This window comes from Diplotaxodon limnothrissa, linkage group LG7 (genome assembly GCF_057381915.1).
Source record: "Diplotaxodon limnothrissa isolate DT_005_m linkage group LG7, D_limnothrissa_male_GT1.1, whole genome shotgun sequence".
Taxonomy (NCBI): Eukaryota; Metazoa; Chordata; class Actinopteri; order Cichliformes; family Cichlidae; genus Diplotaxodon; species Diplotaxodon limnothrissa.
The window spans coordinates 4,311,865-4,329,781 of NC_140602.1; the positions used below are offsets into that span (position 1 = coordinate 4,311,865).

Below are 17,917 nucleotides of genomic sequence, written 5' to 3' on the forward strand. Positions count from 1 at the left end.
CAACACATGGCCATATTTATTTAGCTTTGTTTTTTCCTTACTTAGTTGCTCTTCTTATTGCTTCTAATTTTTTAAATAATACATTTCCTGCAGCAGACTTTGAAATAACTTAATGCACCTTTTGTTTTTCTCTTTAGGTCAGACAAACAGGAAACAGACACGTCATCTAAACAGCATGAATCCACATCCTGTTTCAGCTAAATAAGTGCAAACACTTCATTTTACTAACCTTCAGACTGTCCCAGTTAGACACCCCTGACCACCATACTGTAACATCACCCAGTCCCCGAAAGGACAGCTTCATTACCCCATCTACCCACCCGATTAGGAGCCAGATGGCACTTCTGGCCAACCAAATCATGGATGCACGAATTCTCAGCAGCATGAATGGGAGAGTAGAGCTTTCCCAGTTCCTGAGAGTCACCAATCAAAGCATTGTCTCTCAGGTTAATTCTTCCCAAGATGATAACCGCAAAAACAGGAAGTATCCCTGCCCGTTATGTGGAAAGCGTTTCCGCTTCAACAGCATCCTTTCCCTTCACATGCGCACTCATACAGGTGAGAAGCCTTTCAAGTGCCCGTACTGCGACCACAGGGCTGCACAGAAGGGGAACCTGAAGATACACCTCCGCACACACAAGCAAGGCATTCTGGGCAAAGGCCGTGGGAGGATTAGGGAGGAGAACAGGTTGCTTCACGAGCTCGAGGAAAGGGCGATACTAAGAGACAGGCAGATGAGAGCTAGTCACGTTAGCCAACCGCAAGCAGCTAATATAAACCACCATCAAAAGCCTCTACCGCAGACTTTTCCGACACAGCCTCAGCTGTTAAGCAACTCTAGCGCAGCAGACAGCCAGCCATGTGGATCCACCTCTCCCAAGTTGACTACAATTCACGACGAGGCCATCCAGCCCCAAACCACTGGCTTCCGCTGCTCTTTCTGTAAGGGAAAGTTCAGGAAGCAGCAAGAGCTTGAGCGCCACATCAGAATCCTCCACAAGCCCTACAAATGTACTCTGTGTGAGTTTGCTGCCTCACACGAGGAGGAGCTCATCAGCCATGTTGAAATGACACATATCACAGCCGATTCGGGCTCAGGGCAAAAGCCCGCGATTGGGGCTGGTGATCAGGGAAAGCCTGTCGGTGAATTCCCCTGCGAGGTGTGCGGCCAGACCTTCAGCCAGGCCTGGTTCCTAAAGGGCCACATGAGGAAACACAAGGATTCTTTTGAGCACTGCTGCCAAATCTGTGGCCGTCGCTTCAAGGAACCCTGGTTTTTGAAGAACCACATGAAGGTGCACCTTAATAAGCTCGCTGCTAAGACCAATCTCCCTCCCGAGCGTGATTCCTCTGCTGAAATGAGTAACCTGACGCCATCGGAGCATCAGAGCAACCTCTACTCCCAGTACATCTCCCGCATTCACAACAGGTTCCTTACAGCTGAGAGAGTGGACCACCCAGATTACAACCAGATGATAGCTGCAGCTGGTGTTGACATGAAGGTCCGAGAGATGTTAGGGCAGATGATTTCCTCGGGGCCTGGTGCGGTGACAGATGCAGAGAGCTCTTCTTCGATGAGTCTAAATCATCTCCACCCTCCGCTGAGTTCCTCTAGCATGGAATATCTGCAGAAAATAATTGCTGCCAGAGATGCTCTCACCAACAGCAGCAGCTATGCGGGTTGGCAGATCATAACACCAGGGTTACCTATTGAACAGCAAATGTTCAGCCCTAAAGACCACCAGCAGCAGCAGCAGCAGCAGCAGCAGTGCTCCTCCTATCTGCCAGAGAGATGTCTCCCTGTAGATGATGGGAAACTGTGCTTTGGTGACCCAGACACCAAAACCATAAGCAGACCTGGGAGCCCCGGCAGCGTGAGTCATCATGGGCCAGCAGAGATGATCACCGAGACGGGGAACTCTGGCAGCGCTGTGGACCATCGACCACAATCTTCTTCTCCAGCTACAGGTAATTCAGTGCAGGAAGACAAGTCTTCAGAGTAAAAGATTAGGACTACGTCTCAGCCTCTAGATAACGTTTTAATCATTCATTAGGAATTAGTCCCTGATGTTTCCATCTGTGAACTAATCTCAAAATATTTGACATAAAAGCATCTTATTATTGTTATATTTTTTCCCCTTTTTGTCAGAAATGATCAAGTGCATGTAAAACATGTGTCATCATATTTGTGACTACTTAGAGTAGGTGGATTTGAAGCAAGCACAGGGTCAGCAACACAGCTACAGATATTATCATCCACAAGGACTTTGTTTTCCTTTTAAAGATAATGGCATCATGGTGAATTGTAGGGATAATTAGTACCCTCTATTTTATATCCGTCACATCCCCACCCCTTGCCTACAGGGGCACAAGATGTTAATGCATGCCATCTGGTGTTTTTAATGATTTGATATATACCACCCAGTGATTTTTATGATTTGATCTACCACCTGGTATTTTTATTGATAGTCTTCTGTTCCACCTGGTGATTTAGATGATTCGGCTCTATGGGTAAATGCCTTCTTTATCATGGCATCCTGCTAACATGTTATCATGAGTCTAAATTACTGCTGTAACGGCGTTATTAAGAGACGAGAAGAAAAGATAAATCCAAACTTTGTTCGCTTTCCTCACAGCTTATGCTTACGGTTATTTTCTTCCAGTGTTAGAGAACTACTTATGTGCATCTAAGTCTGCTGCGCTCCTGTGGGATTTGGGCCAGTATCCTCTTAAATGATGGCCGTAGAGCAGAGATAAATGGATCAGGTCTAATCTCATTAGATGTTTTGTTTCCATATTGTACACACATACTGGCATCTGCATATTTACATGTAAATGCTCACAGTTTACAGCCAAATCCCTCTCTGGTTGCTCTTTAAGAAACATATTCAAGCTCTGTTGTTTCTACTTTCCCTCTTCTCCCCTATCTCCGAGACCATACGGTGTCACTTCCAGAAACATTTACGATAGTTGGCTAGCTGAGGATTTGAGCGTGCACAGTTCTGGGATGGCACATTCAGTATCAGACTCTAATTTCAGTCAATATTAAGCATGGAAACTAATTCATTGTAAAGGTCAGGCGTCATTGCTTTAGTCAATGATGGATCCGGCAGGCTCTCTCTCCCCCTCTCCTCCTCTCCTCTCTGTTCTTAGTCCTGTGTAATGGTAGACTCACTCTGGGGGCTTAGCACCGCATTGTTTAGCTCTGACAATATATCCCAGAGACCTCTGCAGCTGCTCCCTGTGCTCACAATGACAGATTAATTAACACAATCACACGCTGCTGGCCCTGGCTCAACGCACAGGTCTGCTGCGGGACAGATAGGTAAATCCTACACATATGGAGAACACGCACCACTTGATGAGGGTTTAATAACAGGGATAAGTTTTTTCGGAGGTGGGGGGTTGTAACTGATCAAGTCTGTCTGTCTCGATGCTTGGACACGGAGGCAGAGAGAGTGAGAGAGCGAGTGTTTTCTAATTCAGGAGAGCGGAGATGCTGAGGAAGAATTACCACTGCCAGATGTTCGGCTTGAGGAACATTGATTAGTCCAGAATTACAGGCTACATTATTCATAGTCAGCCTATGGTGGTCATGAAGTTATTGATGTACCCAACATGGATGGCAAATATAGTACAGTCATGGCTGTCAGAGTGGGAGACAGGTTCTTACAGCGCCCGATTTAGATTTTTAACTACAAACACCCAGCGTCGTAAATGAGAAATCTGACTTTGATTTGAATAGGAGGCGTGTTATGAATTCCTTCTTTCAATATCTAATCAGCACAGATTTCAAAATGCGCTTTAACTTTAATTATAAGTTGAGATTAAGAATAACGACTCTTCTTAAAGCTCACAAAGGGTCCATGCTGCAGGCCTCTGACCTACATTGGACCAGCTAGATCCCACATCTGAATGAAGAAAACACAAACTGCTAAAATGCGCTGACAGTTATTAATTAGTCCCATTCAATACTCTTAACCTCAAGGTCGGCGAGCAGGCACCATGTAACGATGTTGTCCCCACATGTGTTCCCTGCTTTTATGCTACTTTTACTGTAACTGTTACAGCCAAGAGAGCCTGAAGTGATAAGCGTCTATAAAACTGTGAATGGTAATATGAGCAGCGGTTTACCCAGAAACACAGATAAAGCAGGCTGCTGTGCAGAATATCACTTTTCCTTTGGCTGTTCCACTTCCATCCGTCTATTCTTTGTGATTGTTGAAAGCAAAAAAGCATCTTTTTACTAAATAGGTCCTTATCTAACTCTGTCATAGCTTTACAAATTCAGCTCTTATTCACAGATCAGAGTCAGTCTGACTGGTTTGTCTAAACTGATTACCTGTTGGCTTTGCCGTTTCCCTCTCACTTCTGTCTTTTAATCCTCTTTTTAATTATTATTGCAGATATGAGGCTCAAATTAAGCTCAAAATGCTTGTTTTCCTAGCATGCAGATAAAAAGATTTACCCAGGGAGTTCTGAACACCTGCCTTGAAATATTGTTCCACCGTCTCCTGAATGCCATTTGGCTTAATTGACTTGGAAACGTCCCAAATGCGTCATTGACTATGTGGTCTAATTAATATTAATAATATATGCTATTATAAACATCAAAGAACATCTGGTGCCCCTGTTTTTCTCACCAGTCTTGTGTGTGACTCTCACTCTCACTGTTTCATCTTAAACCAAACCAGCCACTATGTATCTCTGTTTTGCATTTCAGTTGCTTGATTACATATATACAGAAAGAGGCAAAGCCCCGCTGCATACAGAGTTTGATACCTACAATATAACTGCCAAATGCATGTGTAAGCATATAGTGTGTGAGTACGTGATTGCATTGACGGTGAAATATGGACGTAAATTTTAAAGCCCATTTCCATATGAAATGAATCACTCGTCCGAGCCCAGCTGCATGCTTTTTCCATAGACACGGCTCACTTGAGGCATTTATTTATTTATTTACCTTTTTCATCCGCCTTGCACATTCAGTAAGGGCGGATAACTCATACGCATCACTTCATTAGATGCTCTGTGTTAGGTGAGAGAGGCTGGGGTTTGTAATGATGCAGTAATTGGAGTTTTGGTTGATAAATCTAAGCTCTAAAATTACTCCCCTCACATAATGTGCGCCTCTGCACTGTAAGTAAATCTTAAACTGATTAAGTTAGCATGAACCAGGCAATCACAAAGATGGCACCCATCCAAAGGAAGAGAAAAAAAGGCAGAGTCTTCAGTCTTTGTGTTGTTTTTAACCGCTTTCATGAAGGCTGGCAAATGGGTTTAGGAAGGTCCGCACTGAAAGATGAGGTCAGATATATGTGTTTTCTGCATTTGGAGCTGACCGGTAATGTCATCGTAATTTAAGCCACAGAATAATTGAGATATATAGTGTGTCTGAAAGAGTTCCATTAAGCTGTTTGGATCTTTTTTTTCTCTCTCTTTTTTTTTGGTCTGTTACTGGAGACAAGGGTGTGGCACTGTTGAAGTCTCTTTCCCGCTCTTGCACACCCCACACACATGTAATCTTATGTAGACTTTAAATCAAACATGCTCTATACGAGCACACTCACATATAAACACTCAGAGTGCAGTGCAAACAAAAGGAGAAGACTTTAGTTCAAGGACACGAATTTCCCATTTCAGCTGTGACTTTTCAATTTCATTTGCTGGAGCTCTATTTAATTAATACGTGGGTGTTATTTTACGGTTTTGTAAATTGTAATAGTAAAAAACAGCCCTCTCTTTACTACGATTCAGCTCATAATGCAGGTTTTCTATTAAAGTTGGAAACAAAGTAAAGTAACTACTACAGATCATTAGATTTAGATTTACCTCAGAGAATTACCTCAGGGTCAGATCTCGAGGTGTATGAAATTGATATTTCTCTGGCGGGGAATGAATCACTGTTGTAACTCAGATATTAGTCCATTAAAGAAGAACAATAAGGCATCAATATGCATAGAATTAAATTAATGGTGGTGGGTTTATCTCCCTATCCCAGACACATCCCTAAAAGACACAGTATAATGTATGACCTGACCTTCAAATGCCAGGAGAGTGTTGGGCAATAAACTGCCAATATTTGTGGCTTAATGGCATCGGATGACTTTTACTGTAATTGGAATGGCAGCGAAACAGCTGGGCTGTTTAAAGACAGTGCAAGGCAGAGGTCTCAGACAATCACTAACTCAAAATGGTCACAGGGAGTGTGTTTAACCCTGAAGGGTGTTTCTGTGATAGCTATAAGGATTAAACTGAAGGTAAACAGAGGGAAGAAGACATTTAAATTACCTTTAATTAAAAGTTATGGTATGCGAGATCAAATCTTGCATCCAGATGGATATTATTCACTGGCTAAAAGGAGAAAAATCACCCTTTGTCATTCTCCACAATAATACACTTTGTACTGTTTGAATTATGTTTCCAACGCACCATTTTTCAAGTGTGAAGCAAAAATAAACTCAGCTACAGTACATGGTGTGGTTAATCAGAACTGCTCACATGTTGGACTTCGTTATTTCTGACTGGGAAACCCACTTACTGGTTTTGATGGAATGAGGTTCTTGTCTGCAACATCTGCCTTGTTCTAGTTGCTTTACAATCTCACTGTTTATTATTTCTGGAAGAATCTTGTTTGGTGTTAACGTCTTTGGGTGTATTTATTGCACATGGTGGTGGCGTCCATACTGTAAAATGATGGATCACTGGAGCTGAAAGCTGATTACAAGCTTGATTTACTGCAGGGCAGCACTTAAATCATTCAACTCAGCCTGGTGTGGGATTGCAACATTTTTCATGTTTAGACAACTGTTGTTGGTACATGCTCAGAACCAAATGCTCAGTATGTCTCATATGCACATGCTTTCCTAATTTGATTAAGTTTGTCTTATGTTTTTGCTGTTGTCATCTGTTGCTGTTAGGTGAGAAAGTCTACAGGTGTCCACCTTCAAATGACTACACCTCTGCACAGACAGCCTCCCTCGGCTTCCATCTGGATCAGTACCACTTCACCAACTGGCAGAACAACGGGGATCTTTCTTCTCCTCTACAGCCTAGCAGCAGCAGCAGCTCCAGCCCTAACCCCAGCTCCAAGCTCCGACCCAGATCCAGGGAGGACTGGAGCCCGGCTGCGGGGCCGTATCTCGGTCTGGAGAGCCACAGCGAAAATTCCTTGCTCATTAACAAGCAGTCCGATCTCGCTGACCGAGATGCGGGTCTAGACGGCTCTTTGTCTGCTCAAAATCGGAAGTCCCAGTATGAGCCTTTGGATTTGTCTGTCAGGCCAGACACCGTCACATCTCATTCAGCTGTGTCTCCTGCTGTGCTGGTACAGATGTCCAGCGTTTTTAGTAATGGACTGTCCTCCTCCATTACCCGCCAGCGACAAAGTTACTCGAACGCACCAGCTGAACTCAGTGTGAAACCCACATTTCAGTCTGACCTCTTGGTGCACGGAGCCAAGGAGGAGATGAACGCACAGAACGCAGGCTCTACAGTTCATGATGGTGAAGGTGAATTTGAGAAATCTGACCAAGGGAGGGAGGACAAAAATGACAATGCTGCCAAGTGGAAAATACTGAAAAATAATGTCCTTGAGTCAAAAGAGCCGGGAGAGGCCAGCGCTGATTTTGAGGGTGCTGGTGAAAAGAAGCAAGACAAGCTAGGACAATGGGTCAGAGCTGTGGCTGAATCTCCCATTTCCTCTCTGGAGAGCATAACTCCAGGACAGTCGGATCCACTTCAGCACCAGGGCGGCCTGCTCTCCTTCCTCAGATCCCAGGGGAGCCTCAACAGCACACCTGCTAGCGCCCACAAAGTCGGTCTGAACGGTGGGGGGAACATGGAGAAAGACATTGCATCAGGTGAGCACGAGCTTATATATCACATACACTAAATGCAGCTGTCACTGTTATCAAGATGTATCCAGAGCTGTCTCCAGATTCGAAGGCAAATATTGCCACCTAGTGGTCAGACAGCAGCTATGCTTTGAACCACATTATTTCTGTGCATGTGATAAACTGCTGCGAGTGGGAACAGAGCATGATTATTATTTTTTGACTAAGCTCTATATATAACTGACCAACTAGAGTGCAAGCTCAAACTTTTATACATTGTCTGGTGTGAGGATCCTGCTACAGAACACCAAAAAAAGTTTTGGCGGTATCTCAGCCCTCGTCACCTGACAGCAGAAGTGTGAAGATCGAGTGTGAGTGTGTGAATGAATCACACCAATTATGAACAGCACACTTCCCTTATACTTATAGCACTTGAGTTTTTTCTTGCAGATCTTATATCTGATCTCAAACAAGGGCTAAAGAAGACACAGGTGTGTGGCACTGATTACCCCTACACTTTAAAGGGTGATATAATCTCCTAGTGTGATAGGTTACAAATCGCCAAGCCAATGGAGCCCACTGATGGAGAGGCTTAAGCTCTTGTGCTGGTGTGATATGCTTGCTGAGTGCAGATTTAATAATGCTGTCTCTCAGGAGAGGGAATCCAACAGCTGGGGTCTTTGATATGCATGTATTATGAGTGCAACATGATACACCTTCCCTCTGATCCCCCTCTTATTCAGAAACTCAATATGTTCATGTGAAAGACAGGAAAGTGCCTGTCAACTCCATTAGGGATTAACATCTGTTCCCTTTCTTTATGATTCTAACAGCAAGATGTAGTTTTCTATTTGATTGTACAGATGGTTATTATAATATGCCGAGAAGCACCCCTCCCCTTCACCTCCTGTCATAGCCGTCACACTGTTCATGTTTCTTTCTTGCTTTTATTATGTATAATGCCATTTGGATTAAAAGACATTGATTTTAAAAAAACCTTTCCTCCGAAAAGCAGAAAAAATGACATCAAACAGTTCATCCCTCACATGCAGCAGGCCATACCGTAACTGTGGCCTGCACTTTTCAGCAATCGGATCAATGCAAGGAGCTATTTCAAGCATCGCTTGCCTTTTGTTCACTGCAGATTGATCCTCTGCGTTTTCTCTCTCAGGAAGTTGACTTCAAAGGCACAATAAACACCTGTCAGTCAAACTGGACAGTGAGATGCGGGGCTGACATTGAGAGTCCATCGAGTGTCCTCTAAAACTGAGCTAAGCAGGTGGCCTAGCAGTCTGTCCTGTCTGCAGCGCTGACCAGGTGGCTTTGTCATGGGGCTGTCTTCTGTTGACCCCATCCTCTCCATACTGTATGGCACGTCGAGTGGCATGGTGACATATTGCTGGGCAGTTTGGACATGGAGTGATGTGTTTGTGATGACAGTTCAGGTCGGCTCCAATGTGCCAGCAGTGGTAATTGGCCAGATGGTGACCTCTGGTTGAACCTGTCTGCATGCTCATTAGTCTCACTGAGCCCTCCCTTGTGTTTTAAACACTCTCTTACCTCTGCGCTGCTTGGGCTCAACCACTAGATGGCAACATTTACCACTCTAACAGCTGAGGCTGCGGTAAATAGCTCACTCCCAAGTAGTTTGACATGCATCCATATTTCAGAGGCACAATTAGGACAACTATTTCTGAGAATGCTGTCATGTTGCAAAATGGATGCCTTGGGGCAACTTTAAAAGAGTTAACCAGTTAACCATGTCAACTGTTCCTTCGGTGATGTCAGATCAGGCCTCAGACTCATGAGAACAAGTGAACATGAGAAGATCGATAAAGAAAGGATTAAGAATGAAAGAACATGGAGGACAGAGAGAAAGAAAAGGCCCTGATTTGAAAGGTTGAAAGGGGTGAGTCATTATCTCATTGTCTGACCTCTGTATACCCTCCGCGGAGAGGGTGACAGAGAGCAGGAGAAAAGGAGAGAGAAAAGGAGCGAGAAAGATCACCATAGATGGAGATAGATGGAGCGACAGCGAGGTGAAAGAGGAGCGGTAGTGCGGCTGTCTCTATGAGCAGATGTCGTTTGAGGGCAGCGAGAGGGCAGCGCGGCCTGCCTTTGTGCCGTGCTTCTCCCCATAGAGATAATGAAGGGTGGAGCACTGGGAAGGATGTGCAGTCATCACTCACTGTCTGTGTGCCATCAGAGCTCAGGCCTGTGTCATCCGTCACCATTCAGCTCTTCTGGCCCCCGTCGGCCCCGCCACTGTCATCATGGTCATTATCTCAGCCTGTGACACACAACACACTCTCGCTGCACACACACACACACACACACACGCACACACACCACACACAAACACATCATTGCATGCATGCAGGTGTGAACATACATGTGTACAACCTCAAGCAAATATGCAAAGGCAAGGCAGGATATGCTTTTCTAGTACTAGTCCCTGCCCAATAGCAACAAAAACAAAAATATATATAAAACTATACTTCCCATAATAGACAATATAACCACATATAAACCTACTGTTTTGATATATAGAATGATGATAAGAAGAATTACAACTGAAAGACTCAAATAAGTAAAAATCTACTAAAGAATATATAAAAACTTTGCTTAGTTTACTGTTAAAAATTGATCCAAGGTTGACACATTTTAGTCTGTACACAGAGGTTTTAGCCCTATTAAATAAAATAACTAGTTAAAGGAATGAAAAGAGGGGAAACAAGTTAGATGAAAGGATTATATTTAACCTTTTGAGTGGTAGGCTAGCTCTGGATGCAATATCTTGATTTTTGAATTAGTAAAAGGCTCATTCAACATGCAGAAATTTGGGAATACACGCCAGAGTCGGGTGATGAACTTTAAAACAAATTCCCAAGTTTTCCCCTTTTCTTTGAAATATAACATGTGAGGTGCAACACATCCATTTGAAGAAATTCTAAACTTGCCTTCTGGTTCATCTCTAACCGAACATACTTGTGACAGGTTATTTATGTGCGCACAGATCTTTTTTTCTTTTTGTGCTGTGATTTCAAGTTCACTCACTTTCAGTTTATCTTTTGAATAAAGTCATTTTGAATATGTGGTTAAACTGTTGGTTTGTTTATAATCTGACTTATTCATGAAAGATTGTGCGTATTGTCCTGTTCCTTTGGCCGCAACTGTGAAAATAAATTGCAAGGAACTGAGATTATCCTTTAAGTTCAGTGTCAACGTTCTGCAGATTCAAAGTCAGTAATCACTCTGTTTTTGTACTACTGGCAGAGTTCCACTCTTTCTTTCAACACCACACAATCCCACCCTTCTCATTTCCTGTTGAGTCTCTTCATGCATTGTTATATATGTATAGGGGTACGTGTGTGTGTGTGTGTGAGTGTATTTCTTTGAGTGAATGGCTGGTCTGAAGCTGTGGCTTGAGTAGCCTGTGAATGGAGGATCATATGGCGGCGAGATGGATGGCTAAGAGCCCACTGCTGTCTCCTCTAATTGTAAAATATTAGTTACATTAGACTCTGGCCTGTGATTAATGGAACTTATTTGGAGGTTGCCCTCTGTTGGACCTCCCCTCTCCTCTGGTGGGAGGGCTAAAAGAGCAGCAGACTGAGGAAGACGAGGAGGGACAGAAAGCAAGGCAACAGAGGCAGAGAAGGGGGAGACACGCTGGGCACCGAGCGACTAATGTAGGCCCAAGACCTTTTGGCTTATTATTAACCGACTTTATGAAAGTGTAATAGGCTACAGAATTGTTCACAGCGCCTGAGTGCATTTACAAGGATTTGATAAGATTGAGGAAAATCTGTCAAGTTTATCAAGTTACAAGGGAACGTGTGAAATTTGAAGTCAGAAAAATGACATTAAAGTTTTAACAAGGAGTGTTTATTTTTATGCATCCAACCTCCTCTCCTGTCTTTCCACGTCAGGCTGAAGCCAGGGAAGCTTAAGTGAGGCAGGCAGAGTTTAAGGTGTGCCACAAACTGCACTCTACCTGGGTCTGACAAAGCTTATCTTTACTGTTGTTCATTCCAGCTCTCTGTCTCTCATACACACACAAACACAGACACACACAGACCCTTCTGTGCTATCCTGATGATATTCAGATGTGTCAGGCCTAGTTTGTAAATGTGTGTGTGTGTGTGTGTGTCCTTTACGGCCATCAGGTTATTATACAGCAACAGATGGAGCATTACCTTTTATTGCTCACACCTTCTGTGAGTTTTCCCACTTTTCCCTCCAAAAAACACCTTTTTTATGTAGATGTGAAAGCGAGCGTTGAGCTGTGTACAGCTGTCTCAGCTCTGATGAGGAGCATGATAGAGTGGAAGAGGCGAGGGCGGGGTGAAAAGGCTGAGACAGCCCTCACTTTTTGGGAAGTGATGTCAAATGACATCAGCACATAATGGTTTACTGTAACCATGAATCACAGAAAAACACATTGAAGTGTTAGACAGAGGGGAAAAGAGAAAGTCATTATATGAGGTAACATCTCAAAAATAGCACAGCGGTGAACAAGGACACATGGCTGTCTAGGTAGAGAGGTAAATGAGTCACTTTTGCTTTGATCTTAGCAAGCCTGAAGGCTTTGGTATCATACTGATTTTTTATTGAGGTTGGATAAACATCTGGAAGCTACTAGTGTTAAGCTTTGTTGTTTGTATCTTAAGGGTACATTGTGTGCTGGGTCATGTATGTTCACATTGTTTATGGAGAAACTATGCAGCGGGCACGAAGGAGGTGGACAGACAGGACGTTTTGGCATGCCTTGCCTCCCAGCTGCAGACATCTGTCATTCCTCAGCTCAACACTTGTGTGCGTGTTTATTTATTTGTGTGTGTGTGTGTGTGTGCGTGCATGTGTGAGTTGTGAGCAGGAAGTGTGTAATAATGAGCATGAACTTGCATGCCTTTTTAGAAAAACCCGTCAGCCCATTAGGTGTCACAGGATGAAGGCTAAGTGCCAAAGTGATCAGAAAATCAACAATCTGCAAGCCTACAGCAGCTTCAGTGCACAATAACAAATATTAACATTTCTCTCACATCTCACCTGGCCACATCTGTTGTAGAGCACTGGAAAAATGACCTGCCAAGACTAATGTTTGCTATCCAGAACTAAAAACATACCACATGCATTCTTCACAGAAATCAGTATTATTCTGTTTTAGCAGAGGCTTATTCTGCGTCACACAGTGAGGGTTTTTATTTTTTGTCAGGGAACTTGTTTTTCTTTGATTTTATTGGCTGACTGTGTTGTGTTCAGCATGCACAAACCCGATGCATTATAATCTCAAAAACTGCCCGGTGGGATTGTGATTATTTACTTGTTGCAAACATTAACCGCCACCCCATTCCCGTGTATTCGTTTCCAGCTCGGAAGCCTTTCCAGTGCCGTTACTGCCCCTACAGCGCCTCCCAGAAGGGCAACCTGAAGACTCACGTCCTTTGTGTGCACCGTAGGCCGTTTGACAACAGTCTCTACCCTGACCGCCGCCTTCGACGTTCGCACACACCCCAGATGCCCTCCAGACTGCCTCTGAGCATCACGGGAGACAACCGTGCGCCAGAGACAGACCAGATCGGCGTGACATCCCTCTGCGGGACTTGATGTTATCGTATTAACAGCACATACAGACAGTTATGGTTATTGTTTTAGCTTCACCTCAAAAGGATTAGGATGATGGAGATTGTTAAAAAGAAGTTAACAGCCAACCTTGATGTACATTCCAGTGTTTACTTGAAGAGCCACAGTATGTATTTATCTGTAGCAAAAGAAGCTGCCTATAATAATAAAGTCCATTGTGATGTGAATGTGTAGCTGGGGTACTTAGTGTCGTTCATTTTGTCTAAAGTGTCCAAACGATTTACTTGTGTTTACATGCATCTATCAGTCCAGCACTTGTCTGATAGGGAGAGTGTACCGTGCCTGCCCAAAGCACTTGTTCTTTCATCCAGTAAATACCCTGTGTTACATTTTTGTAAATATCGCTCGATTTCCCTTCCAGTCCAGAAGTCTTGTCTATCTGTCAGGATATGGTGCCAGATGTTCAGGCTTTAATCGCGGCAGATGTAATGAAGTAGAATGTTGCACATCGGAGCTTCCATTTGTTCTGGATTCCACTCCAGGGAGAAAGCCTCTCTCACATATAATTATTGCCCATTAACTCCTATGCTTCATGCCCTCGTGCTGGAACAATGCTCAATTAAGGGGAACCAAAGAAATGGAAAAACTGCAGAGATTCATCGATAGTACATTCAAATGATTTTCCCCCCCTACTTTTTTCAATCCAGTCAAACCAATCATGTGTGTATATACCAGATCTATCCACTAGTGGAACACAGGCACAATCAACTGAGCTATTGTGTGCTGCTATGGCCATGTATGGTGATTTTAGCGTGATCTGAGCTGCCTCAGCCTCCCGTGCCAGAAGCCCGCCTGTATACCCAGAGATCACCTTGGGCAGCTGTGTGCCTGTTCAGCCGGGGCCTCGTAGCCACAGCGATGTGACTTTGACTGACAGTCGGCCTGACAACTCCATTCATGCGCCACCTGCTAGCTGTCAATCAGGGCGGCCATCCTGGGGCTATTGACGGAGCTGTCAGCCTGTGTGAGATGTGTCTGTCAAAGCCCACCCACTCTGCCACTCTGTCTCCCTGCCTGGGCAGTCTGACATTCGTTTACTGTCCTCCTTCCACCCTTCTTTTCCTTCCATCTCCTTCTCTTTCTTCCACTCTCTGTCTGTCTGTCTCCTGCCTGTTTCCCATCAGAGACATGGCAGCCCCTTAATCCCCGATCCAATCACAGATTCTTTGGGTACACATTTGTCATCCTCTCTGGTTTTTGTAATGGAGTGCTTCACAAACACTTCTGCAGGTGACTCGGGCGCCATATACATGTGTTGTTTGGTTTTTTTCACAGCTGCCTCTCGCACGTGTGTGTACCCAGTTAACTCTGAATGTCACCAGTTCTTTTTTCTCCAAGTTTGTCTCTGCACCATCCTCCTCCACCTCCTCTGTTCATTCACCCTTCATGTCTCTACCTGACAGGTGACAAGGTCTGGGCCTCCAGCTGACTGGCTAATCGGAGGCCTGTCATACCTGTCAATATTTTTTCAGGGCTGTGCCAAGCTAGACCAGACCATCTTTTGAGTTGACCAAGGACACAGAGTTTTGTGACAAGAGGAGGAAAACTCTAGAAAATTCACTAGCTTGTACCCCTCCAACAGCCCTCTGGATATGGTTCATCCCTAAAGCCTCATCCTGTCAAAGCTCCTAATTAGGCACAGTTTCCCTTAAAGCAGGGACTTTAATTAATGCTGAAGAAGTTTGTTAATTACTCTTAATGGTGATGAATGTTTTAGTTAATGTCACACTACCGTTGTCACTAGCACGCTCAGGATTTTTGTGCTTAGGAAGGCCTGCGTGTTTTTTTTAGTGCTTATTTACATTTGGACTCAATTTTAGACCCTGCTGTCACTTGATCTGAGAAGGCTGTGTGCATATGATTGGCTTGACAGACAAGTAGAATGCAGAGATGCCAAATTCTTGTATTTTTATTTGCCTAAGCTTTGGCTCACCTTGACCTTTTGCTGAGAATGACATCCTGTTTACGTGCAGTAAATCAATCCTCATTCTCTGACGCCTATAAATAACCGTTCTCTGGAGAAAAGGAAGAGATGTCATCCCACTGACTGTCGACGCGGGGTTTATCTTTACAACCTGAAGTCGGAATCAAGCCATTTTTACGCCAAGTGTTTTGGTCTGAAAGTGCAACATTTAAACACGTTAAACAGGGTTAAACACATCTAACAGATGTTTTGTTTTTTCTTCTTCTTCTCTTTTCCCACAATGAAAACGATCACCAACATTTCCCGTTCTTCTCGTCTTCCTTTAATTTCTGCTCGTGTCCTCATTATTATCCATCCTTTTATTACTACTAGTTACTGTTGCCGATCTGCAGATCATATTTGAGGTCTCTTTCTCAGCCTCATTGAGAGAGGCGGGCCATGTACAGCTAATCAGCTTGAATAAGTAAAGGAAACAGTTTGACAGGCCAGGTAATGAGAAGTAATGAATCACTAATCACAATCTCTTACAACCCTTGGAGCACAGATGAAAAATTAAAGGTAATTAGCTTGCACAGTTGTGAAAACAATATTTAAGACTGTTGGCATCACATGGCACAGACTTAACAGATTTTCTCTGCAGATAACATACATCAACACCACGCTGAAGTCCTAATATCAAGCTGTTATTGGAAAAGCTTTCTAGATGCAATTTTAGTGACTGATCTGATTGGGGTATACACGTCTCGCTCCTTTTTTTCCCTTCTCGGGCAATCTTGCCAAAACGCGAGCATGAAAAATGTTTCACTTAGCTTTTACCCCTCAGATTTTTCCTACCAAGGGAAAGAGGGAACATGCCAACAACACGCTTCTAAAATTTAGCTCTAATAAAACACTGAGAAGTCTGTTCATTCTCTGGTTCCCTCACACACACACACATAGAGATGCACATATATAGAATATAAGGTAAATCAGAGATCTGCGGTTGGAGCTGCAAACCTTCTGCAGCTCTCCATGGTTCCTGTGCTTGACAGCAGAGTGAAGGATGCTTTGACAGAGCCCGTGTTTGACAAGTCTGCGTGAGACTCAAAGTACAGGCTCCAGACATGGACTGTCAGTCAAAGCCGGCACATCTCCCAGCTGAGACATGCCAGTTTAGTCACAGTTACAAAGGAACTAATATGCGTTAAGTGGAGCAAGGCACACATATGGGCCTGGTAGAGCCCTGTGTCCCGAGGCTGGGATTGAATGGATGCCAAAGAACATAAGCCCAAGATATAAAAAGAATTACAAGGGGACAAATAAAACATGGGGATTATGTCAGTGTGAGAAATGGAGGCGTTGTAATTCTGCATGTGTGCCGGCTTGCCTCTCCTGTTTCAGCATCCAGGGCCTGTGGGCTGTAGCCCGGCAGTCCTGCACCTGTGCTTTGAGGATCCAGGAGCTTTAGAGACAGAATGGAGAGGAGGCTGTTATACTGTATCAGGGAGGGAGAAAAAAAAGATGGGGAGGAAGGAGGGGGAAGAAAAAGTGGGACAGGACAGACTGATTGGGGGTGCTGGAGACAGCAAGAATGCTGTATCTGGCAAATCAGATGCCAGCACCCGTGTTTTGGATTTTTGGCTTACATGCAGGAGAGTAAAGCTTTCTCAGTACATGTTTACAGTTAAATACTAGTGACGTGAAGTGACTCGATCTGAGTCCATAGGTGCTCCCCGGCTCGGCAGTTTGTGCGGCGTTCTCACCGAAAGCTGATTTGAGTTTCAAGCCTCCTCTCTCTCTTTCACTTTTTTCTTCACTTTCTGCTGAAAAGACCTGTCTCGCATAACAAACAATTGCACCAAACTCCATTAAAATCACTTCATGTGGATGTGATAGTGCCTCAAGTTAAAGGCTATAATTGAAACGCATTTGACAAACCACGCACCGCAAAGCGACAATAGACAAGCTGTGATTCTCACTTGTTATTCAGTGGAAATGATTATCATCATTTTATTCGGTGCCCTACACAACTTCCTTGAATAGTACATCTTTAAAACAGTGATTCTCGGATTTGCTCATGCTAACGATCTTCAGATGGATAGACACCCGCATAACGATTTTCTTTTTCTCTACATGAGTCGGTATATAATGGCCAACGGAACCTATACACGGTTTCCTGATGAACTAAAAACTGAAATGAGCTTATTTATTTATTTATTTATTTATTCGATTTGATGACACCCAAGCAAGGCTCCCTGAATGCCACTTTGACAACTTACTGTTCTCCAATCTGCACCGAAGCGCAGTGTAACCAGTCAAACCCTAAGAAGTGGAAAGTCTCCCTGGGAAGATGCTCTCGTCCATTGATTTGAAGTGACAGCCACATCCTTGACAAACACACCTGTCATTGTCCAAGTCACATCACATTTTCAGATTCAAAGACAGAAGACAGGAGAGGTGTGCAGATTTGTGTGTGTGTGTCTGCATGTGTGTATTTATGCAGAAGTGAGCATGAGAACCCATAAGAAAG

The 17,917-nt window shown here is 43.9% G+C and overlaps 1 protein-coding gene across 1 annotated transcript; it reads left to right on the plus strand.

Annotated features, from left to right (window-relative positions):
• The first annotated feature begins 317 nt into the window (after positions 1-317).
• On the plus strand, positions 318-13,448 carry LOC146627590 (uncharacterized). The gene is made up of 3 exons (XM_085357226.1): positions 318-1,968; positions 6,924-7,865; positions 13,213-13,448. Exons 1-3 carry the CDS (start codon positions 336-338, stop codon positions 13,446-13,448), a joined length of 2,811 nt encoding a protein of 936 aa, XP_085213352.1. The 5' UTR covers positions 318-335.
• The last annotated feature ends 4,469 nt before the right edge of the window (positions 13,449-17,917 follow it).

Excerpts from the sequence above, each read along its gene's own strand:
- LOC146627590 (XM_085357226.1), top strand. The coding sequence starts at position 336 with ATGGCACTTCTGGCCAACCAAATCATGGATGCACGAATTCTCAGCAGC. Across the intron at positions 1,969-6,923 it reads ATCTTCTTCTCCAGCTACAG|GTGAGAAAGTCTACAGGTGT; the intron begins GTAATTCAGTGC and ends TGTTGCTGTTAG. Across the intron at positions 7,866-13,212 it reads GGAGAAAGACATTGCATCAG|CTCGGAAGCCTTTCCAGTGC; the intron begins GTGAGCACGAGC and ends ATTCGTTTCCAG.